This window comes from Synchiropus splendidus, chromosome 2 (genome assembly GCF_027744825.2).
Source record: "Synchiropus splendidus isolate RoL2022-P1 chromosome 2, RoL_Sspl_1.0, whole genome shotgun sequence".
NCBI classification, from domain to species: Eukaryota; Metazoa; Chordata; class Actinopteri; order Syngnathiformes; family Callionymidae; genus Synchiropus; species Synchiropus splendidus.
This window is the reverse complement of record NC_071335.1, coordinates 23,742,447-23,769,553: the sequence shown is the minus strand read 5'-3', so window position 1 is coordinate 23,769,553 and position 27,107 is coordinate 23,742,447. Positions and strand designations below refer to the sequence as shown.

The following is a 27,107-nucleotide window of genomic DNA, read 5'->3' as shown; positions in this document are numbered from 1 at the left end:
GCAAATCTGTCTCCCCAGACTTTGGAATTTATGAATTTATTCTCACTTTATTATTATTTATTATTATTATTTTTGAAGAAAGATCTACAAATAAATGTATTTGCAACTTGTGGGATAGCAATCGGACTTGAACAACAGTTCAGCCATTAAGATTATGGCCTCTTATCATGTGATGATAATAATCTCATCATCTGATTTGTTGTTGCTATTCCTTCTAGTCCCTGAACTGCATTTTCTTACATTGATTTCTATTAAAGTCGAATTTGCTTTGAATTGCTTTTTTACACTAAATTTGTTCAATTTTTCATGAACCTCTCATGAAATTCATTTGCACGAATATAATATAATATGTATAAAGGAGAAGAGAATATGAATCTATGCGACTTAATTCACTGTTTGAAATTCGTCATCAAATAAATGAAGTCTGTTGAGACAGAATGGTTTCCTATATCCTCGACATCCGTGTTCTCCCGCTCGTAATTGTCGAATGTAATCGATGTCATAGCTATTTACGGAGCCCTTGAGCTGCCTTCTCGGCTAAACTTTGTTTTCGCTGAATGTCATTTTACTTTTATCATTAGGTTCCGTCTGATTTGAACTCAGACATCCAAGCTAATCTGCAGCTTGATCCTCTTCACATTTGCTGTCAACAGAAATAACACCTTAAAACTCCTTCATCTTAATTGTCTTTAAAAGGCTTTGTTTAGTTTTCAGTCCAGAAAGCGAGTTAGACTGCACCTTTGCCACTTGTTAAAGAAGCTAGACGTTTGGGTGTCGACATACAATGAATCACACGTCTGTGAGTTCATCTTTTGGTGAATTGCTTTACGTTTTTCCAAACATGCGCATCAATTGAGGCTTGATCTGTGTTTAAATGAGTCACATGATTCTCATCGAGCCAACGCACTGTTACACCACTATCATTGGACCAGTAGTTAACAGCTGATTTGTAACAGTGGATATTATAACTTGATGGAGGGTTTGTGTATGTCACTGCTTTGGGAAGTTTCTGGTCAGCGTTTGTCCAAAAAAGGTTTCAGTAGATGTGCGACTTGGAACAATGCTTACTTTTGGAACAACAATATTTAATTTTTTAAATTGTTTACATGCTAGTCACCAACCTGCATCTTCTACTTCAACCATAATGTTGGTCTCTATGGCACAAATCTGCTGTGTGGGGATAAGTGTTGTCATCCATCAATCCAACATCCAGCCTCCACCCTCACTATGTGATCGCCACTAGTTGCAGAATCTCATCTCTCTGCGTTGGGATGGCAAGCTCCTCTTACTGTATGAGCACAGCATTTTACGTTCCAACCGCTGTAGAATCGAGAAGCTCTTGGCCTTTCTTATCTTGAGTCTGACCAATATGGTTTCCACATCTAACTTGACTAGACATAATGATGCATGCTACTAACACTGTCTATCCTAGCATGCAAAGTACTCTTCTTTTCTATGGTTTTTGCCTAAGTTAAACCACCTCACTTGTTTAGATCAATGTCTCCCTGACATTTCCGAAGTTTTGTTGTGATATAGTATGACTTACACATGCCGGAAAAAAAGGCGTTGATCTCAAGGCTACTGAGCGCAGTCTATGTTTAGATGCATTTCATCATGCAACCAAATATCTGATGAGTCTGGAGACCAAGACAAGATTGATGGAAAAAGGTTGACCGGGGCCCAGCGTTGGGGTCAAGGCTAAGGCTGCCACTCTTCTACTTAATGCTGTGTAATTAGATTGAGATCTTGACTGAGGATGGGAGCAAAAACCCTGGGAACATTAGATTAATTAAAAATTGATGCATAATTCATAATTAAAAAGGAATTCATAATTTGAAATGATTAGCGCCCTCAGCGCATTACGGTGACCTCAGCGGGATGCACAGGGAGCAGACTGGCGTAGTCAACTCCTACTCAATCCTGCACGCCCCAGCTCCACACACGTGCCCCCTGGGTGCCAGTTGCACTTCACTCCGAGACTTCACAATCGAGCCCGGCCAAATCCCACAGGAGCCAAAATGGCTCCATGCAATGTCACTTCAGTGTCAGGTGGCGGACATTTTAGTCACACCGTCGCACGGTGAGCTTGTGGGTGCTTATAAAGACAAGGGTGTTTATCTGGTTGCTTTGTGACTCTGTCCTGCTTAATAACACTATTCCCCCGCCTCAACAGGACACATTTGCTGGTTAATCGACTTATTTGCTGGACTCAGTGAAGAAATGTTTTTGTCAGACAGAAGTCATTTCCAAATGTAATGTCTGGCTCTTTAAAGTCTTTTTCATGGAGTGTTTTCCTAATTTCCATTAATGTCCCTGAGTGTTGCTGCTTTGACTCATGTCCAAGAAAGTGGAGACACTTGTGATTCCACTGATGAGTACAGTTTGACGCAAGCATTTTGGCAACGGAAGTGGCTCTTAGCTCCATCTACGTAGACGTGTAGGTGAATGTTTTCAACTCTAAATACGTCTGGTTGCTGCCTGGTTAGTTGTTGTTGGTATTCTAACTGTGGACTGTTTTGTCTCCATTTTAATGGACCACTTTTCTCCATCTACTCTCTGAAATTGATCAGGCGGGGCATCTTTTTTTCATCAGTTTGTGAGAGTCTTTGCAGATAAAACTTGCTGCTTTTGTAGGTAGCCCTCTCACGTAGCTTGATGCACTCCACCATACTGCGCAACCATTCATACGTCATCACTGTTCACTGTTGTCTGGTAGTATAGTGAATGAAGATTACACCCCACTAGCATCAGCAGGTTAGTTAGCATGGCCCCACCCTGTATTTTGGGTACCTATGATCGATCAGTGAAGAGCTACAGTATAGTAGGTATTGCGTTCTAATAAGGTTCTATTCTGAAGCCTGCTGAGGGGAACATAACCGAGAATATAATTTATTAATATAATTTTGAGACAATAAAGAACGATGCTTGCTTGGGTACGGTAGCAACGTTCGGTTTAAACTCGGGATTGCGATATCAGAATCAGTCCGAGCTTGACTACTCTTACTGCTGCTCATGCTTGGCCAATGGTAGCAGGAAACCAATACCACTTTACAGCAGCACGCAGATTTTGAATTTCAGTTTATGACAGTTTTGTACTGCGGTTAACCTTGTGACCGTCACCTATGCACAAGAAAAATATATGACAACGAAACAGTATATAACAATAATATAGAATAAATACACAACTACAAATATAGAATAATATAGAAAAAACTGTGATCCCTAGTTTAAACTCATAAACTTGCTTAAACTTACTCATAATGGCTCACTAAAGGGAAACGGTAATGACTCCCTCACAAGACTTGCCCTGTTTAGTAACCTTTGATTTGTCCTGAGAATGTGTCCCAAGCGCTTGGAACCGTCCAAGGTTATCGGCCGGTGCAAAATACCACGATTCCAGAGGCCTGTATGTGCTGAAGCGAAAAGAAGCGAGAGTTTTCCCCCCTTGAAGCCAGAGAACTCTTTTTAACCTCTGACACAATAACCATATCGTTTTTGGGCAGCCGAGCATTTCAACTGGAATTACACTGATATTGTTTGATTTTTATCTCCGCCACGCTGACACAACCGTTGGCCATGGTGTATGATCTACATTCTGATTCGGAGATGAAAGCCACTGAGGCACTTTGAAATGCACGGCCCTTGCCTAGTGCCCACTGGAATCAGAGTTAATAATGACAGTGGACATTGCACACCCTTCACACTCCCCCCAAATCCCCTGCTGCGGTGAACCAGGCATTGCCTGTCTGACCCTTGCTGCTTGTGAATAATTGGCATGCACAGGGTTGTGGGAGGTGTTGTATCTCACATGATGAATCCATCGCCCTTTTATCTGTTCATAGTCGGCCATTGTCTGTGAAAAAAAGGCAACCCCTTAACAAAGAGGTTTAACTATTAAAATAGAGCGGTAAAATTGGTGATACATGTGTGTGTAATTAACACGTTTAAAAGTACATTTCACAAGTATATAATGAAGGTTTTGGCCTCTATGCAACAGTGGGTCTGACTATTTCAGCTTCTATTCTTATGCAAATGTTGTAAATAGTGTTGGCAATATCAGTCTTCAATTCTATATGAACTAGTCGCCGTTGGGGATGTAAACGTCTTCACCGAATCAGATTTCTTTTTCTCTCCAAAAGAAGACTGAGATTTAATCTACCCTGCTTCCCCTGTCAGCGTGAACAGATACAGACGAGCACTTTCATGTGACCTCTTGTCCATACATCTCCTCTGTAGCCTTTGGTATCACTGTCCTGAATCTTGCACACTGTCGGCTTTTGTTGGGTTCTCAGCCTGTGTGTATTTTTTTTTCCTCTGTGAGAAAACAGCAGCCAATTGTCAGAGGCAGAGCAGGCCAGCGTGACAGAGGTGGAAAGCTAATGAAGTTATTTGACGGCAGCCCTGGCCGTGGAGCGAGAGGTGAGGCGAAGTGGACAAGCGTCTGGCAGTGAGACGGATGAGGCGCGAGAGAGAAGCGCTGGGAGGGGACGGAGGAAAAAAAGAGCACCGATGTAAGAAGCGCAGGTGTCAGAGTGGTGTGATAACATGAAGACTGACTGATAGCATCGTCGACCGAGATCTAGACGCGACTGTACAGTACCTCACACTGGGAGATGACATTGGCTTGGATGTGTACTTGCACAGAGAGAAATCTCGGAGAAGAGATGCTCAGTCACCCAGAGACACCCCTCTCCTCGCCAGATCTGTGTTCACTTCACAGGATGATGTGCCAGAGTCTGAACACTCTCCACGATATTGTGAAATTCTAACAGACAAAAGGCTGAGGTGTAAGCTTGGATTTGCAAGCTGAGCTGTTACTGATGGCGCTGTACTCTGCCTTTTGGGTTCTGAATCATCAGATAGATGCTCACTAAAGTGTCGCCATTCAGTGAGGCTCCTGCATAATCTATCGCTTTTGGTGATCAAACTAAAAAATGCCCTACTTAAAGAGAAATAATTAAGGTCACAGAGGCTTCTGTTAGAGTCGGCCATGTAATTTATTCAGTGAGGAGGCATGAAAGAGTGTGTTTACCTTGTTGAGTTGGGGGTATGAAAGCTACTGGACAAGAGAATGACATGAGAGGCATGACAAGGAAGGACACGCACGATAGGTTCAGGTGGAGGAGGCTGAGTTGTTGTGGCAACTCCTAATGGGAAATGCAAGAACTTCTGACAATCGTCCCCAGATGACTGAGTGAATAAATCAGTGGTTTTTGGGTTCACCTGGATGTGAGACGACCACAGAGCTGGAAGAAAGAAGTGGCATTCTTGTAGTTGTGTATCATTCCTGCCCTTTTCTTTAGTGACCTAAGTGGGTTGCAGAGGAAACCTTGAAAGTAGTATTTATGCGTACAATGCAATCCAAGAATGAACACATCTTCATACATCCTTGGCTTAGAGTTAATCTGGTTATCAAAACAACCTGAAGGATTTATTCATCCATTTACCTTCAGCTTTGTGCTGATATTCCGATTCCCCTCAGAGCAAATTCTCCTTGAACACGAGAAGAAAGTGTGAAAAATGGTGTCACTTAAATAACGTATTTTTAATTTGGAGTAATTCATGGTCATTCATATCATTGAGGTATGAATTTAAAAAAAGTGGTGTGGGAAAACGGAAGTGCCTTTTCCTGCGGGTTCACGAAGCTGCGACCAAATGTGCTGCCGTCTGATCCGACATGGCCCAACACGCTTATAATTAGAGGACGTCCTTCCAGGTGCTGACCAGGTTATACTTAGCCGGCCCGCTGACATCTGATGGTGTGACATTTCCAGCTGGTGCCTTGCGTGACCCCACGTCACTGCCCCGAACTCAAGGTCACATGTCCTCCCCCCCGAGCCACCAGAGCCACTTCATTGCCTCTGTCTACTCCTCTTCAACTACTGCCGTGGTGTGGCACTGTGGCATGTTGGTATCGTGTGGGTGGTCAAAATACTAACACCTGTCTTTTTTCTTCTTGTCCTGCACCCCCCCTTTCTCTGAGACCTTGATCCCTCCGGCTTATATCATCATTAATCAGAGGAGCTGGCGCCGGCACAGATTGATGATGTGGGCAGGGGTGGCAGGCCTGTAGCGGTTAGAGACAGTTAGGTGTGAGATCGTCGGGTGAGAAGCGTCACTGAGCAGCAATATGAATATGAAAGAGCCGTCGACTTAAACGTACATTGCTCTTCATATCCATGTAGGCTTATTCATGTTGTCTGTTCCAGGATAGTTTCGCTGCCATTGCTTCAAAGCTAATAGCTATTAATAGCTTGTTATGATTGTTTATGAAACATTATCTCCTGAGTCGAGTACAAAACATTGTGTTTTAATTGTTGCCTTTATTTTGATCGCACCTCTCAGGAGATGCTCATATTTTCATGCACTGTCAAAGTGTAGTGCAAAATGAAACACACCAAATGCCAGATTTCTTCTAAGAAAATAATTTATGCAGCAGTTTTGCTACCAGCTTATAAGTCACTCTGCTTTTGTTAGGTTGTCAGTCATCATGGGTTATTTATATGGTGAATATTCTCTCCAACTTATTATTGACCCCAAATAGTCCATGATCAGGCTTCATCACAAGTTTCATGCTTAATTCTAAACACCTCATTTGTCATCAATTTTCTTCAAGGATTATGAGGACTAATCCGCTAGAGTGGACCCCTAGTCCAGCAAAAGCCTTATTTTTTTTAAGCATATGAAAGTATTTTAACGTGACAAGGGACGTGGGGAGTTGTCCGACCTGCAGTTCTTTTCTTAGAGGCTATCGGAAGTTGCTCCATGTCTAATTATTAATTATTCATCTTAGGCAGATTAGATGTGGCCCAGTTTCCTTCCAAGATGACTTCAGAGCTGTGGAGGATTCATGCGATGGTTCAGTCCTGGACTTCTGCAGCGTTCCGCCTCGATGGACGATAAGATTGGAGATGATTGTGATCACACACTGCAGAATTACAGGAATTAATTCATTTCTCTTCATAAGGGAGATAGCGCAGGCGAGATGTGCAGTTGAGGCGGTCGGAGGAAAAAAAGGCTCAGAAGGAAGTAAAAATCAGTGTGAAGTGAGACGATGAAAGAGAGCAGTGGGGATTTTTTCGTGGATGGCCTGAAGAGAGTCAGTTAGGAGGTCATAGCCTCGGTTTTACTCCCACAGCTCCTCAACACTGTCTGGTGGAATGATGTTTCACTTTGCGTATTTGCATTTTGAGGTCATGCTCTGGTTGTGAATGTTTTCTTTTCTTTTTTTTTTTCTTCAAGAAATAATCCTCATTGGTTGATGGAAATGACCGGAATACCAAGTTGCGCCCCAACAAAACTATTTAAATGTAATTTTAAAATAGCTTGCTTTATTTTCATTTCTATCTCAAGATTAGAACTTTAAGCAGGGGTCCCAAACTCACGGCCCGTGGGCCATTTGTGGCCCTTAATTTGCTGCTCTGTGGCCTGCAAATTGGAGGCATGAGTGTGGCCCTAAGGATGGTCCCTCTTTGTCCAATTTGAATTTGTCAGAAAACACTGAATAAGTAAATTAAGTATTATTGTATGGTACATACGTTTTTTCACTAAACATGAGCGAGCTAAAATGACTTCTTACCAGTTTTAGATTTTTAGCAACTGTTCTTGTTGGATGGTTGTCATTTTAAATTTAAAAATAGATGTGCTGAAGGGAGTGCAGGCAGGGTGGGAGGTGACTGAAACCACTGTCAGTGGTGACCTGTGACAGAAGAGTAGCAGCTAAAGAGGACATGTCTGCCACAGAACGAGAGAGTGCTGAGGTGATGTGGACCAGATGTTCCCACCTGATGACCATGAATCCAAATATGAAGATGTCCTGAGGGGCCGTAGTGATCGAAATAGTAGTAATATTTTTTGGTCTCAGTACTTTTCGTGCCGTGCCATAAGGTGGCGGGAAAGACTTGTTGGCGCCATGTTTTCCCAAATTGCCATTGTCTATTTGATGTCTGACTTCTTAAATCCAGATCAAAGCCACACTGTGAAACTGGTTTTTGGCACCAAAAAGACCCCCGGTGTTCTCCATCATACTACTTTTTTTTTAACCATTTCAGCGCTGTAAAGTTTCAACTGGTGAACCGTAAAGTGGTTTGGTGCTGCCACTGCATTTGCTTTCATTCACTGTTTACAACGCAAGACTAAACTGATATCAACAAAACAGGTTGTACAGTAAACACTATAAATCGCACTACAATATACATCGCACCGCACTACGAAAAATGTTAGCATGATCTCACTCGTCCATCCTTGTATTCCTTTGTATCGATAAAAAAGTCATCGTTGCATTTTTCTGCTTGTTGTCTGAAAAATGGAAATTTTCTAAGAGAATGAAAGGTAAATTTGTCGAAATATTGATCGTGTCAGTTTCTGAAAAGATTTACTGATGAGAAGTGGTTTATTGGAAAAGCTCTCCGACTCAAATCAGGTTTTTAGTAGTAATCCGTTACATTGTTTCTCATTTGGAGATGAACTGGCTAACCCTGTCATTCTTTCCTGCTTCCCTTGTGACTGCAGCGGCCAACCAGAGGGAGTCGTTGAAGTCTCCGTTTCATCTGAAGGAAGAGCCCAAAATGGAAGAAGCCCTGAGCCCGAGACCGTCTTCACAGAACCAGATTCAATCGAACTTCTCTGCCGCGTTCTGCCAGGATGGGCCGACAGGGATCGCAGCAGCCACGGAGCCAGGGCCACTCAAGGCTCGGGAAGGAAGCCCCACAGCAAAGAACAGCTTGTTGAGCCACGATATCAATGTGAAAGTGGCCTCGGAGCTGCTCATTAAACTCTCAGGTAGGATGTGCATCCACACTCTGGAGAACAGGACAGGCAGTAGCTGAACAACACTAAAAATACTGAATCCACTGGGTCAGTTTCTTTTTTATGCTGAGTGTATAATGTTAAAAATAAATTGTAAAAAAGAACCACTTAAACCTCAAGATGATGTATAAAGTGCTCTTAGTTTTACCTTGCATATTCACCTTGCCGTCAGAACCACGATACCAGACTTAAAAATTCCTTTGTAAAAGCAACACTGTTGACTGCTTTTCTGGTACCTAACAAGTCTATGCGTCGTTCCACTAAAGTAGATGGAGCAACCCTTTTTACTTTGTAAATATGAACGAATTAGTGGCTATTTTAAAACAATATTACATTACATCCATCATCACGGTTATGCAAGTGGCATTTAGTGATATGATTTACTCTGTTAGCTACAGCATTTCAAGGTATATGAGCTTTAAGATGGTTGCCAGGCAGTTATTACGTGTCATATAACGGTATTGAAGAGTCTAAAAGCACCTAAAATTATCACCTTGAAGTCTCTTTGAAGATGATTAGAGGGGTGGGGGTTGTCAAGAAGCTTTATTTCTGAGGTCAGCCCTCGAGATTCAGACTGAAAAGAGGATCATGTCTTGAGCCTGTATTTTTCTGACCACAACCAAACTCTGTTGATAACTGTGTTCTGCAGAACAATCCGTTTTGCTCGCTGCTAAAGAGTCAATTTTTGCCCCGCAGCACTCCATAGGTTGTAGATGCAGTGGGAACAGACATGTTGATATTTAGTGGAATTGGCAGCAGTTAAAGGTTTTTTTGTTTTTATTATGTTTTTGTTCATACGTTAATTGTGCCCGTTAAAAACAAGCTTTTCTCCCGATTTCGTAAATTCAAATTTCGTGTTTGAAACCCCTGTTAAAAGACGACAGTCAAGGTGGTGTTTTAACAGGTGGTTTTGTATTGTTTGCTGCTCAAGGCAAAAGAAAATGCGTGTGAATAATTTGCTGACTTCTATGTTTACCACCCCAGTACAATTTAACATTTAGTTGATATTCATAAATTCTGGAGCAGTATAGATGGGTCAGAATGTGGCAGAATCTGTGATGAGCTTCAACCGGAATACATATACATTTAAATCCAAGAACCAACTGTGGTGTTCAGTCGTATGTGAGGGCTGTTCAAGGAGGATGCTCGAGATGGAGTGTAGCGTTAGGTCTGTCATACTGGGCATGAAATTCTGTGCTGCTTAGTATCTAACTCTGATACAGAGTAGAAGTCTGTCTGTATGTGCCGAGTCCCTTCTGTAGCACAAGGATAATAGATGGAGAATGATTTGCTGGTGACCTGTTTCAGGTGTCCACCACCTCCTGCCCCATGTAGCTGGGATCGTCTACATCCCCCCGTAGCCCTTTGAGGAAATAGGGGAAATAAAGGACATGTTTACGACATGTGGCGTGTTAAGTGAGCTAAGTTGTGTTACGTTCCTCACAGTCTGTCAGCACTGCAACGTTGGGCAAGCTTGATACGAAGGTCTGGGGTGTCCTGAAGGGGGACACATTCATACACTTTTGGCTGTTGCATGTGCTCAGACACCTCACATACTGGTTGCCATTGTTCAGCCCGGGTGGATTGGGGTTGAAAGCTACTAGTGGCTAGCATGCGGGAAAAGAGCTCGTAGTGTCTGTGTGCGGCTCCACAGCCTGCCCCCAGGTTGTGTGTGTGTGTGTGTGTGTGAATGGTGCTATGTGTGAGCTTTTCTCTTTTCTAACAAGATGCTGTAGAGTGCCATCGAGGACGACACAAACCACTTTCTGCCGTTTTCCCTTATTTTGTTTTTCCACTTTCAATCTCATCTTTTTTGCTGGGATGGGATTATCTGCAACGTGGCCGGCTTTCACCCTGTCCTTTTACTTACACTAGCACAGCGAGGTTGACCTAGGTTAGGGAAAGATGCAGCAGCGTTCATCCCTCTGCTGGCTGCCACTGCCCCTTTACCTAGTCCTCAGAGCGCAGTGCCGTCCATCGCCATGGCAACAGCGGGGGTGGTAGATGGAGAGGGCTGTCTAGAGTGACAGCCTTGACAAGAGTCTGGACCCTCAGATGACCCCGGGGGGGGGAAGGGAAAGAGAGAGATGGCGAGGAGGGAAGTAGAGAGCCAGGGAAAGGTCAGTGTCGTTACAGTCACATGTGATTACAGTCACGAGGTTCAAGTTCATCTACACTATTACCTCCCGGTCGCCTCTGCCAGTCAGATACACAACGAAAGAAAAGGAATGAGTAAATGAGTTAAAACCTAAATATTCTCGTATTTAAACGTGACCCCCGTGACTCTTGAGTTGTGCAGTAAACGGACAGAGCCTCGAGAGGTTACTTTGCCGTGTTCGATCGCGGATGGTTTTGGCCCGTCGGGTTGTCACCATTACTGCCCATTGTGCTGTAACATGAGTTGCATCATTCCTTTAACTAGGTCACTTCTTCTCCTCTGCCCCCCCCTCCTCCCCCTCTTCCTATCAAACATTGTTCCGTAGTGTTGAGTCGCCATGCGAGTGCTACCTCCCCCACATCTGTTTAAAACCAGGCTGCCGGTGTCTGGGGGCTAATTACTCCAGGCTAAATAGTCCCTGGCGCCAGTGGCTAACGTGTACCAGCAGATGGGCACTGGTGTTGCGGGGCAAAGGGAACATGGCGTCACAGTGAGGGAAGAAGATTTGGGGGAGGGGGTGGGTAAATGGCCATAGGTGGTGCCCTTGCAGACTGCCATGTTGTCGGTAACAGATGAGCCTCCCACTCTCAATCCAGCTACCACCATCGGTGTGAAATAACATGGATTTGTTTCTGTGCTAGTGCCATTCGAATGCTCTGTTCCTAGCTTGTCTTGAGGTCCATATGCAAATCAGGAGAAACTATTTGTTCTGATACTGAGTAGCTGGATCCGACACATGAGGGATGTAGGTTTTGCAACATCAGTTTGACTTTTTCTTTGAAGGAAAGTCACAAGGTACGACTCTGAAATGTACAGTAGGGCCGATTCATGCCGAACAGAGAAGACTGAACTTGTTTTGAAATTTGACTTTATGTGTTATGATTTGGATATTTGGATTGGATAACAATCGTGCATCACATTCTACCAAAAAAGCTGGGTCTCATTTTGATCTCTACTTTGGACAAGAAATTAATATATGTATATTTTTTTGTTTCACCTCTGTGACTTTCATTGGCTTCATGTTTTTGGTGTTTCTCACTGGAAAGTGTGATACTTTGTAGTTTGACGGCGGCTGGCGGTCTTCATTCACATGTCTCACCGGTGTCCTCACCATGCTCCTGTACTTTGCCCGCTCACTGACCTCTCTTATCCTCCCCCTCCCCTAGTCAATGTCTTCTTTCTGTCTCCCCACATGTAGCACCATTCCAACGGCAGCCCTTCATGTATGTGCTTCAGTACGAGTCATAAGTGTTCGACGCAGGGCCTGGACTTTTGTTCGTCTTCTCGTTCCATAACACACTACAGTTGTCAGTCCTGCCGGTTGTTTTTGTTGAGGGCCCATGTCTATTAAGCGACGTTGCTGCGGAGTCAGGCGTTACAGCCATTTACATCCATTTGAAGGCTCAACTAGCGAGCGAGCTGGTTGAGGATCAATTGTAGCAGCAGCTGTCTGTGAAGTCTGCAGGCAAGGCTGCTGTGGCTCCCACATGACATGCAGTCTCCACACTGCAGCCTTTGAAGCGCGTGAACTCTTCACCCCTGTCTGAGCAGGTCAGCTAGAGAGCAGCAGAATAGAGGGATTGAGAAAGCAAGAAAGAGAGGGAGATGGAGGAAGATGGGGGCAGGGATTCAGAGATGTGGAATAACAGAGCAGGGACAGGGGTAGACTGGATTAGCGGGAGGGGAAGATGTTGTCATTTGGGCTCCTGCCATTTCTTTTCTCCCTGCATCCTACTTTCTATCCTCCTCCCACCCTCAGGTGTGCTTTTTCTGCGCTGTTTGACAATGTTTTCCCTCTCGCCCCGTCTTTTTTGTTTCTCTCGAGACTTCAAAGTGGTGCTATAAATTCACTCTGCATGCATTAAGTCATTAATGCTACACCACTGTTTTATCTAAGTGCAGTTTAGAACCCAACTTAAGTATTTATGCCCTGTACAATACCCCTGAGTGAAGTCTATAGGCTGCCATGTCTACGTGCATTCAATTAGACACCTGAGTTCAAAAGTTGGTCACTAAAACGGAACATTGGACCGGTTACATTCATCTCCACTTATATTTATGCACATCAAAGCGGAGCATGCGCTGATACGTTGTTTGACAACAGTGTTTAAATGTCCTTATAAAGCGGTGGACGTCTTAAGTGAATGATGTGTGGATGTATTTTTGGCTCCTTGTGTACTACTGATTGTTCCTGAACAGGACTCAAACACGCTGCTCGAGTTCATTCTGAGAAAACACTCGGGGAAGTAAAATAGATGACAATATATTTTAAATAAAACCAAAAAATAACAGCAGATATAAGCAGGGTAAGAGCAGGGCCGCTTTACATCTGATTATATGATTTTATAAAGTATGCAGTGAAAGCTGTTAAGTTTTGAGTATGGATTCAATCTTTGTACATCTGAGTCTCAGTTCAGTTCTCTGCCCACTTTGTCCAGACCAGGCTGTCTGTTTTTCACATTGCTTGAAGTGAACTGCATGTAGGCCGGCCACACTAGATGACACTCTATCCTTGCTCATTCGCCGTCTTCCGTCTCCAACGTTTCTCAAGGTGGATCAGTCTCCTGCCAAGCCTCTATGGCAGACAAAAGCCTCAGTCATATTTTCTCAACAGGCTCTGCTTTCTTATCGGCGCCTCGCTTCCACTCCAGCTCTGTATTTACAATGCTAGTACACATGTCTCAGAGGTATGTGTGTTCTCAGAACCTCTGTGCTTTCTATTGAACTAGCTCACGTTCAAGTTTAAACAGAACTAAAGTGGGAGGGCTGTAAAAGTGTTACTTGGGCGGAAGTAAACAACGCACTGTCAAAATGGCAAGTCGTGTCGGTGTTCTTAGAATGTTTGTTGTTGTTTACTGGGACCATATGTTTTCATCCAACAATTAAGCATGCGACAGCTTTTGGTTTGTTAAGCAGATGGACTGTTCTCTTGAGTTTATATAGCTGTCTCACGCCAGAGCAGACAAAGCATATATTTAATTTCCAGTACTGCCTTCTCATTGTGTGAACAGAGAATACGACACACCTTGGCTATTAGCTAGGAGGGCGTCTGGGTGTCTGCAAAACATGAAAAAATGGCTGCCCGATTCTCAACCGTAGCTTTGCCGCCAGATGGCGCCACATACCACTGTACTCTGGAGGCCAAGCTATTTTTTTCATGTTTGCAGACACCCAGACGCCCTCCTAGCTAAAAGCTTGCCACACCCAACGATGATGTCATGGCTCCGGTGCCCTGAACCAACATTTTAGGCTCTGCGGCTAAGCTACAAACAGAAGGTTAAACAATGGATCAGCCAATCGATCAGGAAAAGTCAAACAGAGTAGCGACTAACACAGCAATCAGAAGCAGTCGATCGACTTAGCTTGGGATGCTCCAGTGATGTGGCCCATGAGAAAATTCATCAGTACCAAACATAAACCGAGGAAGACGGCTGGGTTGGCCTCACAGTTGTGGTGAATAGAATAGAAAAGGACTAACTAGTGCAGCACAGTGAAATGTGATATGAACCGTGTTGCTCTTATTTTGAAAGGTATTCCTCCTCGGCTCCTCCGCTGAGTTACCGCAAAAATAGAAGCCTTGCCGGTGGGCTCCTGATTGCGTAGTTAGTGGAGACACACTTATTGATTCGGCTGGGTGTGGACCTGCTCTTACCTCACCTGGTTTTTCAGGTGGGATGAGCAGCTAGGACCTGATGGAGAGATTCCAATTCTCATCCTGAAGGAGGATCTGGCTAGAAGGAAGAAGTCTAGACTCATCTCGTGAAAATCTATGCAGACAGACGACGTGAGTCGTGAATTAATGACACCGCTGAGTTTTACACAGTGTCGCAGTTGCAGTGGAACGGTGTCAGATTGGTCCTATGACAGTGTGTGTTACTAAACAATACAGTGTTACTGTACAGCTTTGCTGTGCATCAATGATTTGATGATGTGTATCTTCAAAGACGTACCTAAAATAGCACGCCGAACAACGGAGCACCACAGGTCTAATTCTAATCGTCAGCTGGTGCATCACCAAGCCAGCATCTGCACCCGGAGCGGATGAGAAGCACACACGCTGGATTCTATGGACTCAGGGCTGCTTTTTATGGCTGCAGAACATTAGGTCCTGACCCTGACCGAAAAGCTATTGCTATTATCGGTGTAGGAGTGTGGGCCACATTTTCATTTTTTATAGGGTGACTGGTGGGCTTGTGATGTTGTGATGAAATTTTCTCCGCAGATAAGGGTTAGGTTAAATGCAAGTTTTGTTCAGTGTTAGTGGCACAGCGCGGCCCCTGTTGTTTAGGGGTGTGATCTAGTAGCGCAGACTGGTGTCCCTTGGTTGACCCCAACAGTGCCCTGCCCCCTACCCTTCCACCCGCCTCCTCTGCTTTATCCGACTATCCTAGGTGAGTGAGAGGCAACCACAACCCCTGATTAAAGGATTAGTTGGCTCAGGGTTGTCATTGACAACTCATGCTGACTTGTTCCTATCAATCTGGGCAAGCCTCATACAAGCCAGTGAAGTCCTTGTGCAATAAAAAAAAAAGTGGTCTCAATAGTCCAGGGCAATTAGTTTCTCAGGGGTGGGTAGTTACTGAACATTTGCATCGGTGCCATATTACCTGGTGTGACAGTTGTGAGCCGTCAAGCTAACAGAAAGAGGAAAAACAGTTTTAACTTGATGAAGGGAAAAGTACATGTTTGCTATATGTTATGATTTATGATTTATTTTATGTACATTTTATTTAAAGAGGGTCATAAAAATCTGGTCTTTTTAAGAGGTAAATACATTTTGTTCAATATATTTAACTGCTTTTCGGTATCTTGCCATTTATGTTGTAGTTTAGCTCGAACCTCATGAGGGCTGAGCGCAGTCCAAGTTGTGGTTCGAACAAACTCTTCATTTTCAGTCTTTCAACAGAAACGAAATGCACATCAACCTGTACCAACTTGAACATAGTTCCATGCTTTTTTCCTGGTTTTCAGATCAATTTCAGCTCTCTGCTTGCTAGAACACACTCATCTCTGTAGGACAGCAAGGGAGGGAATCCATTTTTGGGGTCTTTGTTTTATTGTTGATGCTAATTTTGATCCAACTTTATCATGCCTAAATCATGGCCGGTTAAAGCACATGATAGGTGATATCTCATGTTCATTTTCATACATGCCGGTGACACAGTCAGAACAGATATGCATGAATTGAATAGTCTAAACATGGAGGAAGTAGAAAACCACACTGTGATTGAGTTGAGTTCACTGTTGTTACTGGAAGTACAGTGGACTGGAAGATTAATAGAATCAATCGAAAATGAATGTTTTGAACCTCCAAATTCCACTGGATGCTTCTGTGTTGCAGCTGTGTCCCCTGTCCATACGCTTCCATTCCTCACCAGATGCGTCTCTGTTGCGCATGGTGTTTCGGCCAGTCAGCTGAACGCGGCTTGCAAAATCCTGAGTGGATTTTTGGGGGATAACAATCTATTGTCCCCACAAAGATGATCAAGAAGTGGTGGGTGTTAGTTCTATTTTTAGAGGCAAGCAGATGCTTTTATTTTGTTGCTTCGCTTAACTTCCTTCCCATTAGCTCTGCGTGGAGCTGACTTTATGCATTTGAGGGTTGCGGTGAGAGCGGTAGCTGTATCAAAATGGAAAATAAGAAAGAATAGGTTTGAAATTATCCTGCTTAAATAGCTTTTGTCCTTAAATATTCAGATGGATATTTAGAGATGGCGCTCCGATTGTTGATGTAGGGGGGTAAAAGGATGTCTCAAATGGGAATCCAAACTGAACGTCCTCACTCGCCTCTTATTAGTACGTGTAGGCATCTTGCTACCAACGAGAGGGGATTGTTGCCGCTTGGGTTCATATCAGGTAGCTCTCATCTTCCCACCCCCTCCTTCTTCCCCTTTCCCTCAACTCTTCTATCCTCCCAGTGCAGCTCCCACTGCTCCTGATGCCCTGCCAAATTCGTATGTCCCATAATCATGCTGAGTCGCCATGTGGGCAGCACCGCCTCAACCGCGAGCTCTCTGTCTTTACTCCGACTTGTCACCACACTGAGACGCCACCTCCTACTATCTCGACTGTCAAAGATCAGCCTCTCTGGACGTGCCGGACTCCTCTACTTGTTTATTAATTTGACATTTTTCACACGATGCAGCTGCTCAATTACAGCAGCCTCGAATAGGTCAGGATATCATTTCGTCATTTTATTTTATCACAGGCCGATTAGGTGACCAATTTTGGACAGCCCAATTGTTCTGCATTAAGAAAATATCACAGCTTTCGCGGAGGAGCTCTGAGCCTATTAAGCAACATCCTTTTTAGAGAGTCTGTTTGATTCTGCGGATCAGCTCGGGACATTCCTACCAGATGCCGGCTTGCTCCGTTATTATTTTTAGCCCACTCTCCCCGTGTCACCTTTTGAACCCGGCTGTGATGTGAATCAACCGTGGTTTTCTATTTTTTCTAAGTGGCTGCTGTTGATCCTGGACAATCTGCCCACCACCTCTTGCTGTCATAAACAAAAGATTCAGGTCCGCTGTGCTAACATTTAAAACGTCTCATCCTCTTTACTGTTGGCTTCACTGAGCGTGTGTGTGAAGTGGCCCACTTGTGACCTCTTGCCTCACTCCTAACACACTGGGACGCCAACCTGCTCAGCTTAGGTAAAGATGTCGCCCCCCTTTTCTATCAACAACCTTTTCACATCACAATTTATAATTCATAAGTTTATCCATTTTTTATGCCTCAGATTTTCTTTTTTTCTGTAGCAAATACTTTTGTCTTTAGTTACATATTACTACTGCGGCACCGGAAAGGACTTCAAAAACTGGTGTAAAAATTGTAGCCAAGCTGGACCACATGAATATGTCTGACAGTTATGGATCCATTAATTCCTATTCCACTTATTCAAGCAATATCATTGACAATTGCGTCACTGCTCTCCTCTGCAGAGAACAACAAGGAAGCCCAGTACCAGAAGGTCACAGTAAAGCCTGAGCCAATGGAGGTGGATCCACCCCCTTCGGAAGTCACTCCCTCTACTCCTCACCTGCTGCCCTTCAGCACTTTAGGGGCCAACGAGAAGATCGAGCCGATGACCGAGCCGTCGGCACACCCCCAGAAAGACCTCTTCTCCCAGGACATATCAGTCAAAATGGCCTCGGAACTACTCTTTAAATTGTCAGGTAGGTTTGTGCCATGTGCAGACATGAACATGCCATCTCACTTCGCTCAACACCGCACCGTATCTCCTCGAAAGTGAATCCTTCAGATAAAGTTATTTTAGCCCTTAGACTAGTTGGGCAGTGTTGTTTCACACAACTGCAAGGTGTTTTTTTTGAAAACTGATCCTGGAAATACAGTCTAAAGCAGTTTGCACATAGTAATTATAGCATTTATACCCATGCAATCGCATTAAACCAGGGCCACGGGTTTGTGATTGTATTCATAATTGCATTTATGTACATTAATCAACTGTGAAAGTAGACGCAGTGATGGTTTAAAAATAATCGTTGAGGTTCTGTTGTTTGTTTCTTTGAAGCTCACTTTGGAACATTTTTATATCAATTCCCAACAGAGATCAGCCCAATTCCATCCTATATGGCAATTGGCTCCAATAGAAGCATCATTTGGACTGTCAGCCCGTATAGCGCATTTCAATCCAATTTTGAACTTGCCTTTAATGAGACGTGTCTCTGCTATATCTTTGATATAAAAGGTTTGTGGGGTTTTTTTTTTTGTCATTTCACCGTGTGTTTGAAGTGTATTGTTTTTCAACTTCTTCTCAGGACAGTTTTGAAATCTATTTTGAACATGCAGCGCACTACAGAATGGAATTAGCTGAAGTGGAAGAGGGCATATAGGATAGGTGTGACTCACAGAGGGATCAGAGATACACTCCAGTCAGTTCAACTCAGATTTGGGCCCAGACATGTGAAGCAATCATATAGCCTCTATGTGCATTCATTCATGCTCAAGAGCTCCGTAGCATATTAAACCTTAGGAACATGAGTCAGTCATTACCTGCCAATATCTATCACTACACCTTTATTCTCCTGTTTCTGTGCCGATCACAAGGATACACACTCGGGTTCTAGTTGGGATGTCACTTACACCGTGCGCCCACCACAGATGATGCGCCAGCTAAAAGTTGTCACCTTCAGTTTAATGGTTTGGAAAACAAACTTTTTTAAAAAAAAAAGTTTTCCCGCTGTTTTCTCTGCGCTACAGTGTTTCATGCTCACCTTTACACACCAAGACGCCCTGTAGGGAGCAGTATCTGCACAAATGCCCCCCTTCCCTCCTCCCCTGCTTTTCTCTAATTCTGTCGATCCCTCGACTCGTTTTCAGACATGCTGGCTCAAGCACACTTGGCTGCACACGCTCTCCCCCTCCCCGTCCCCTCCCTCTTCCTCCCTTTGCATTTCTCCCATGCTGTATCTCCATGGCAACATGGAAAGAGACCTCTGTCCTTGGCAAGTGGTGTAATAAAGAGGGGAGTTTAGGATAGAGGGGAGGGCAGTGGAGGGAGAGGGTAGAAAGGGCAGTTGGGGTACAGTGTATGCCCACCCAGGGAGGCCAAAGCATCGCTATCTCGGCCACTGCGACAATCAAAGCCTTAGAAGTGAGATTGTATGTGAGGAGGACTGTAATGGAGTGGGCCGCTGTCACACAATGAGCAATCAATATGAATTACCCAGAGCAGCAAGACCTCAGAGACACAACTGTACCAAGGTCGCTCTGAACACAGAGATCGTTGCAGCTTTGAAATTCATTTATGTTCATCGTCTTGTGGAGGGGAAAGAAAGAACAAACGCATGGCTAAAGATTCCGCTTTCGCTGGGAAGAATTCTCATAATTCTGATTGTCGCTGCTCTGAGCACATCCACTGCATTTGCTGAACAAAGTAACGTAACATAGAAAGGTACAGAGACGCAACGATGAATCTTTGTGTACATTTCAAATTCCCTTCGGTTTATGATGAATCTCTTAGATGTGTTTACAGGGGTTGCATTTCTCTGTGGCTGGCTCTTATCCCACTGCGCGTGCCCGGCATCAGACAGATTTGAATCATTGCTTCACATGAGATTCATCAGCAAGGAGGAACCGCTGGAAACCACGCTTCCTAATTACTCACAGCCCCACCGGTCAGGATCATGTGGGCTAATATTATCCTGATAACAGAACCATGCCTGCTCCTCTTCAAACAGCAGCCGGTGTAGCGTTTCCTTGGCGATCCTGCTTCACCTGCACATGGTGCTGTGAGTCGATGGCGTCCTACTGGGGTCACTCGACTACAGTTCTAGTATTAATTCTAGAATACTAGAATTAAAACAACTACCCCCCTAAAAACAGACTGTGTAACATGTTTTAAAAAGAAGCATAGTTCTGGTTATGCCTTAAGGTAGAGATCTTACCACACAGTTTGATGTCACTTGTATTTACAGAGTGCCACATGAAAATGTGCCACAAATGTCCCACATCCCTTCAGAACTGCCTCAGTTCATTGTTGCATATATCCAACAAGAAGCATACCTCAGATATTTTGGTCCAACTGGCATGCTAACCTCAGGACATCTATGGTGAGAATCTTACGCCCATCACCATCCGTGCACTGTTGGATTGAGACGGGTGCACTGTGGACATAAAGCAACGGTCATGTTCTGCCGTGACATTTAAGGCATGAGGGGTACGTCCCAGTTCTCCTCCGCTCCCCGTTGCCTTGGAGACCAAGGGGTGTCCCGGTTCTCTGTTGGCTGAGGGGAAGGGCTGAGGCGTAGGGGTAACATAGCCCATTGAAATCTTGAACAAGACTTTCAGGATGCGCCCAGAGTGTGCCGATTCTATTGACCAATTTTGTGACACAAGTAGCCTCTGTTTCCTGTTTTGTGATTGGCTCATTAGCTGGTGTGCTGCCAAGCAATCAAACAGGTGCGCCAATGAAACGTGCAGCTGGTCTGAGGGTATTTTAATTCCACTGGTAAGTCTGGTGACATCCAAAACGATTGGCGCATCATCTGCCGTACGACCATCAGCCTTCATTTCAAAGCGCTGGATTGAAACCTTGTCTCTGACGGACGAAGGTTATCATCAAACACATTCTCCGTTTCCAACAGAGGCCTCGCTTTAGCATTTTAAATGAAGCTTCATATTAGCAAAATGTGGCATCCTGATCCCTGATGTTAGACGTGAGCTTTACCACTTGACTGCTGCGTTCTTGTCAGTCCTTTCCATTCTCTCCCACTGAAAGAGCTACAGTGCAGCCTGTCATCTTGCCAGATGAGAACAGTGAGGCCGATCAAAGCCTTCATTTAGCCTATTTTGTAAAATACTGAGCTCTTTTATGGATTTTGACATCAAATCATAAAATAGCGACTGAAATAGCACCTGCTCTCCGTGAGGTTGGATTTCAGTGAACATTAAAAGAAGTGACAGGACAGACGTCAGTGGGTTTGATGGTGGAGTGAGAATGAAAAGGATGTGTTTAATAACAATTTGTCACAAACATGTTTTTTTTTGTTGTTTTTTTTTATCTGCCTCATGTTGTCACAAAAAGCAGGCGTTGTCCGTCATGGACTTTTCTCAGATGTTTGCTCATAACTAATTCATTTTTGTATTGTTTTTTGGATTTATTTGAGTCATCATAAAGTGTAGCTTTTGTAATATAAAGAAATTGTTGTTATTTATTAAAAAATAATTATGATTAACCCTTAATGAAAGACCTGGAAATGTTTGTAATGCTGAAAGAACAAAGTTTAACCACACATTTAATGTTTTAACGTTAATTCCTGTGGGGGTTGCTGGTGCGAAGAAAATGTTTACTGAATTGTTTTACATTGGAATAAAAGTGTTTTTAGTTGAAATTCTAATAAATAATTAAATCATCATGATCTTCAAACTATTGTTTCTTCAGAATCAGGATTGTTGGTTCACTGTTTTGGGGCCATGTAAATACAAATAAAGGGCCGTATGCACATCCAGATCAGCTTTACTCTGTTGTTACTGTTTAACTCTTGATGTGAGTTGGTGCACTAATACAACTAGTAACCTCCTTGTTGCGTATGAACGTATGAAACACCTTCTTAAAAGCAACTAGTGGCCAAGTTTTCTCAGGGGCCATGACAAAACTGAACTAGTGTGAAGAAAACCTTGAATTAACACACAAGGCTTTTGATGCCTCGGCCTGGTTTTCAGAGGGTTAAGGTCATACTCTGTGCGACTCGGTGACAAAATGAATTGATGAAAACAACATAATACACAATGGTATACATCATTGAGTCTGATGATGTTTGTTGCAACACTACCAGACTGAAGAAAAGTATTTTCTAAAGCTGTTTATTTAATACAGTGAGTGGTGTATGGTTTTAAGTGTCAGCAAGACTATAATCCTCATGGCTTCAGGGTGTCAGTTATACAGTTGAAATGTGGTGTTTTCTCTGAAAAACCTTTGATTTCTCCACAGAAAAAGTCAGCAAGGCAAACAACCACAAGGACAACATGGTGGGAATTAACAGGTGAGTCTTCTTTTGTTGTGTCGACAGGTTTGTCTTGCAGGTATTGTAATGACCGAGTGCGTTTCTGTGTTTCAGTCCTTTCTTGGACGACTGCTTCAGACAATCACCTTTCAACTCGCGCTCCAAAAGCTCATCCCCTGCGGAAGCCAGTTCGTCCACCAGGTTTCATGGTGAGGAACACTAATAACCGCAGTCAGAACGCACAGGTTTCAGCCTCCCTGATAATCCGCGCGAAGCCTCAAGGACAAACTGCAATTTAGCTCAAACCCACGCGCTTCAGTTCACCCTGGGTTCCGCTCCCCTCACTGTTCTCCCACACCACCCCTAACCTGGAGGCCTCCTGCCCAGGGCATCCCCCGTCTCCTCCCCTCCTCCTCTCCTGGCATCCTGGACCTTCCATTCCCATTACTTTGGCACAGAGATCCTAAGGTTAATTAGCTTGCGCCAGCTTTGCCTGTCCCTTTGCCAGTTAATGAAAATCTGATTGGCTTCTGGGTGTCAAAGAGTGTCCTGAAAGTTAATTCGCCTTGCCCACCTCCCCTTTCCCTTGTGTGTTTAAGCTTTGCATTCTCTTTTACTGTAGTCCTGCTCTTCCTTTCCTCCCGTGCGCGCTGACACTTTTTTCCACTGGTTTCTTATGACTAGCAGCGATGGTAGCCAATTCATTTCACTGCTCCATGTGAAGGTCAAAATTAATCAAACATGTTTTTTAAGGATCTTTTTTGCAAGCGAGACTCAGACAACCGATTCAACTTCTGGAACAGGATGAGCGTGACCCCGCGTGCAGTGTATTAATTTACCCCGACATTTTGGAAAATGTTATTATTATCATTATTAGAAATATATGTCAATTGAGTTTTTCTCTCATTTTATTTCAATAATATGACTCTACTATTACAGCAAAATGATAGAACTTATTATTGATGTTAGGGAAAATATATGTGTTTCTATTGCCTCACAAAATGAAACCTGGAATATAAACAAAAGAAATTGGGCAAAATTTTAACTGAATAAATAGGCGATTGCAGAGTGCAATTCTATGGAAACAATTACTGAATTCAGGAAAGAACTGTTTCACGCTCCCTCTCTGTTCCCCCTGATACTTTGTGTGAGCATCAACCTGTGACAACTTAATAACATGTAGCAACAGGAGTGCAAGTGGGTTTGGTACTTCGTCTCATCCAATGCTCATTGACACAGCAACCTACTGGCATTTTTCCATCCGCCATGTGCTGACAATGGTTGTTATATGTGAAGCCTGAGCGAACTGTTCGGTCCTACTGAATTGAAAATGTGATGACAAAACTGCAGACATTTGGACCCAGACTGATCGGTGGTGATCTATAGAGTTGAATTGTGGGAGCCGAACTCATGACTGAAATCTGACTCAGTGTGCTGAACTGCCTTCATATATTAAGTTTTCTTTTCGTGGCATCAGTTGATGGTTGCTTTCTCTCTGGTTTTAACGTTTTTAAAGAGTCAGAACTTCCCTGAAAAGGCACATAAACATGGAGAGGTCCGTCATCATTTGAATCTGATTAAAATTGTTTAACCAATTAACCCATCTGCCAGAGACCTGATGTCATCACAAACTTTTAGACACTTTAAAATGAGCATTTATTTTCCAAGCATCTCCAGCCAGCAAATATGACATGTTTTCATGTGTAACTTTTATTAGATACAACTAAAGTGAATAAGTGAACAAGTGGGTTTTTGCAGTATTAGAATGGGTTTAAGACTTTTTACGGAGATCACTAAAGTATGTTTGTTACTAAAGTCGCCAGCAGGTCAGAGAGCTTCTCCTCCTCCGTTTCTAATGATGTCAGAGTCTTTCCTCTTGACTCCGTCTGAACATCCTTCAACTATTCTGAGCATGAAACCACACGTAAGTGAAGGAAGTCTGAAGTCTGTTTTGCAAGACTAAGATTAGCGCCGTGTAGCCGGCCTTGTTCATCCTTGATGGCGACGAACACCAGCCGCCGACGTTTGTTGTTTTTGTGCCTTCAGTCCTTACAGCTCTAATTAAACCATTACCCACTTCAAGGCCTTCGCCACGCCCTAATTGGCTTAATCATCTGCGTGTTTGTTTGGTTGCAGCCTCCAGCTCCTGTCGGCTGGCTTACCGTCACCTTGTGTGACCTCGGCATCCCCTTTTCCCGCTCGCAAGAATCGGAACAAGTTAATGCCTTTATGGGCTTAGCCCTCTACGGAGTGGGATTCTGGAAGCAAGCCACAGAGAGGTGTTTGGGGAACCAGATGAGGATGGAGGCAGTTGTGACCCAGCCGCAGCTTGCTATATTCAGAGGTCGACAGTTAGACATCAGGAAGAGCAGATTCCATCTCTCCTCACTTTCAAAGTTAAGGTGTTGTATAAACAGCTTCTGTCTTTGCATAACAAGCAAAACAACTTTTTTTTCTGAGGAGCTGTTCAGGGAGGGATTGGTCTTCCACAGTCCCAGGGGTTTTTCCTGACGAAACTCTGTTGGCTGGAGAGCTGAGGTTCACCTCAGGTGGTGGACAGGTCAAGGTCGCCAGCCCAAACACAACATAGAAACTAAGCATAGACCTTTTATGATAATCACTAGTCAATTCATCGAACAATAATAAAAAAATGAAGTTTTTTCCGGTTACGATTAATTGCCATGTGCACACACAAGCAGGTCTGTTTCTCCCTCAGTTCAGTGTCTCGCGTCTCAAATTAATCTGCAATTCAAGCAAATGAAAAGGAAGTGAAGCTGATCGTAGCAGTTGCTGGACTGACTGAGCTGATAGCTTGTCAGAGGGATGTGCTGCAGGCAGAGACGATGGTGCCCATGTTTGTTGCTTTCCAGAGTAGATAAAGGGCAACAGCTCCTCTCTCCAATCTACCATGTTGGCGTTCCTCTGACTTTAGACCCGCCCCCAGCAAATTGACCTACTTTTTTCACGCAACTTCAGATGAATAACTGTAGGAAATTTGCTGTAGTTTATGGCGTATATTTTACTCGTCTTCCTCCACATTACAGCAGCTTTTTGTGTTGTTTCTTTCTTATATAAAAAAGGAGATCCCACCCTATCAGGCAACACTGTCCATAGATGTGGGTGTGGCCTCAAAAGCATCTCATCATCGTGTTTGTTCTCGCATGACCAGGTCCACCTCTGACCAGTGGATGAACCCGTCTCTGTCCGTGATTAGTCTAATTCGTGTGGTGTCTCCCTTACACTTAAGAAGCTTGCTGAGAGGTGACCAGCTGTGCAGCTACTTTTCTGCCCCTTTGTACTTCCAGCAGGTGCCATCTTCCATCGGCTAAAATCAAGAGTCGAGCAGAGCAGTAGCAAATAGTAGACAATAGAAGTTCATCAATGGACCAGAACAAGTGGAGGATTTACGGTTACGAGAGCGATGAGCCGTATTTATGCTGTACAAACGATCAGAGAACTTCCATCAAGGCCTCTTTAATCCGAACAATAGCAGTAAATGTATCAGGCGAATGAAAGTCACCGCAGATTTACACTCTGAATGAATCAGCGCTCTTTTCGCGAGCCTCACTTTCTCATAAGAACAGTAACATAAAAAAGAAGATTCAATTAAAGTATCTTCCAGCGTTTTTCTTTTTCTTCTCCGTCAAGCGGAGGATGAAGGGAGTGCACCGCTGATGTACAGTGAGGAGCTGCAGGCTTCACAGCAAAGAACTTGTGATTTCTGTTGACATTAAGAATCCACTTACAGCGTCTGCCACCCGCAGGCCAAACAAGGAGCATCTGTCAAATGGTAGCAGGCAGGTTTCATTCCTGTGGGTTCGCAAATTAACCCACGCGATATCACACGCTGCACTGACATGACTGAGGAGTTTTTATAGATATCAAGGAGTTCCACTTGGCAGGATTACGTGCGGAACATTGCACGTCCCGCTTGTACTCTCAAGGATCATCTGCTGCTCGAAGAGTACACACGTGTACACGGCATTTCAGTGCGACTGCTTCAAAGGATTGTTTTTTATTAGCATTTTGCCTAGATTTGTATTCACCTCAAACACAAGAAAACCAGTTTGTTTAGAATGGAGGAAAAAGATGTGGTTGTAATGAGAATAAAATTCATGTTCATTAATACTTTTTACAGTGTAGCAACAAAACATGTCTGATGACAGGACATTTTTAAAAGTCAGTAAACCAATTTTAACAGATTTTGCTTTAAATTCAGTTGGATTACTGATCAGTTAAAAAGCATGTGTGATTCCCGTTGACCTCACGGCGGCGTCAGACAGGTCTGCCTTCTAACCTCTGCCAAGGACGTTCAAAAGGTGACAAACGGGGCTCATTACAGGCCAAACGAAAACTGAAACGCGTCATAATTAAGAGCCCAAAACTCAGATGACACATACAGCAACGCTGAGACGCCAGCGAGTTGTCGTCATTAAGGAAAGCCCGAAACAACAAGCCAATAATGGTCAAACATTTCCTCTTGGCAGGAGTGAGACTGAGCTGCAAGCTGCTGTAATCCAGTCGGTTGTAGTGGGTGTAAATAGTGCTGCTGTCTTTCTTCTTCTTCTACGGTTTCCATCCAAGATTGACAGACATTATTGATCACTAGTTTGTCACTCACTTGGTCACTGTCGTAAATACTAAAACTATGGTGAATATTGGTGTTGAAATACTTT

General features: G+C 43.7%; 1 protein-coding gene across 3 annotated transcripts in view; it reads left to right on the top strand.

Moving 5' to 3' along the window:
• znf827 (zinc finger protein 827) overlaps nt 1–27,107 on the top strand; it is a 73,572-nt gene that overhangs the window by 26,573 nt on the left and 19,892 nt on the right. For all 3 annotated transcript variants that reach the window (XR_008413999.1, XM_053858044.1, XM_053858046.1), the window contains exons 5-8: nt 8,512–8,781; nt 17,908–18,141; nt 22,419–22,470; nt 22,546–22,640. Coding sequence is in view for 2 of the 3 variants with exons in the window: in XM_053858044.1 (XP_053714019.1) it covers nt 8,512–8,781; nt 17,908–18,141; nt 22,419–22,470; nt 22,546–22,640 (651 nt within the window). In the remaining variant the exon portion in view is untranslated. The remainder of the gene's footprint in view (nt 1–8,511; nt 8,782–17,907; nt 18,142–22,418; nt 22,471–22,545; nt 22,641–27,107) is intronic.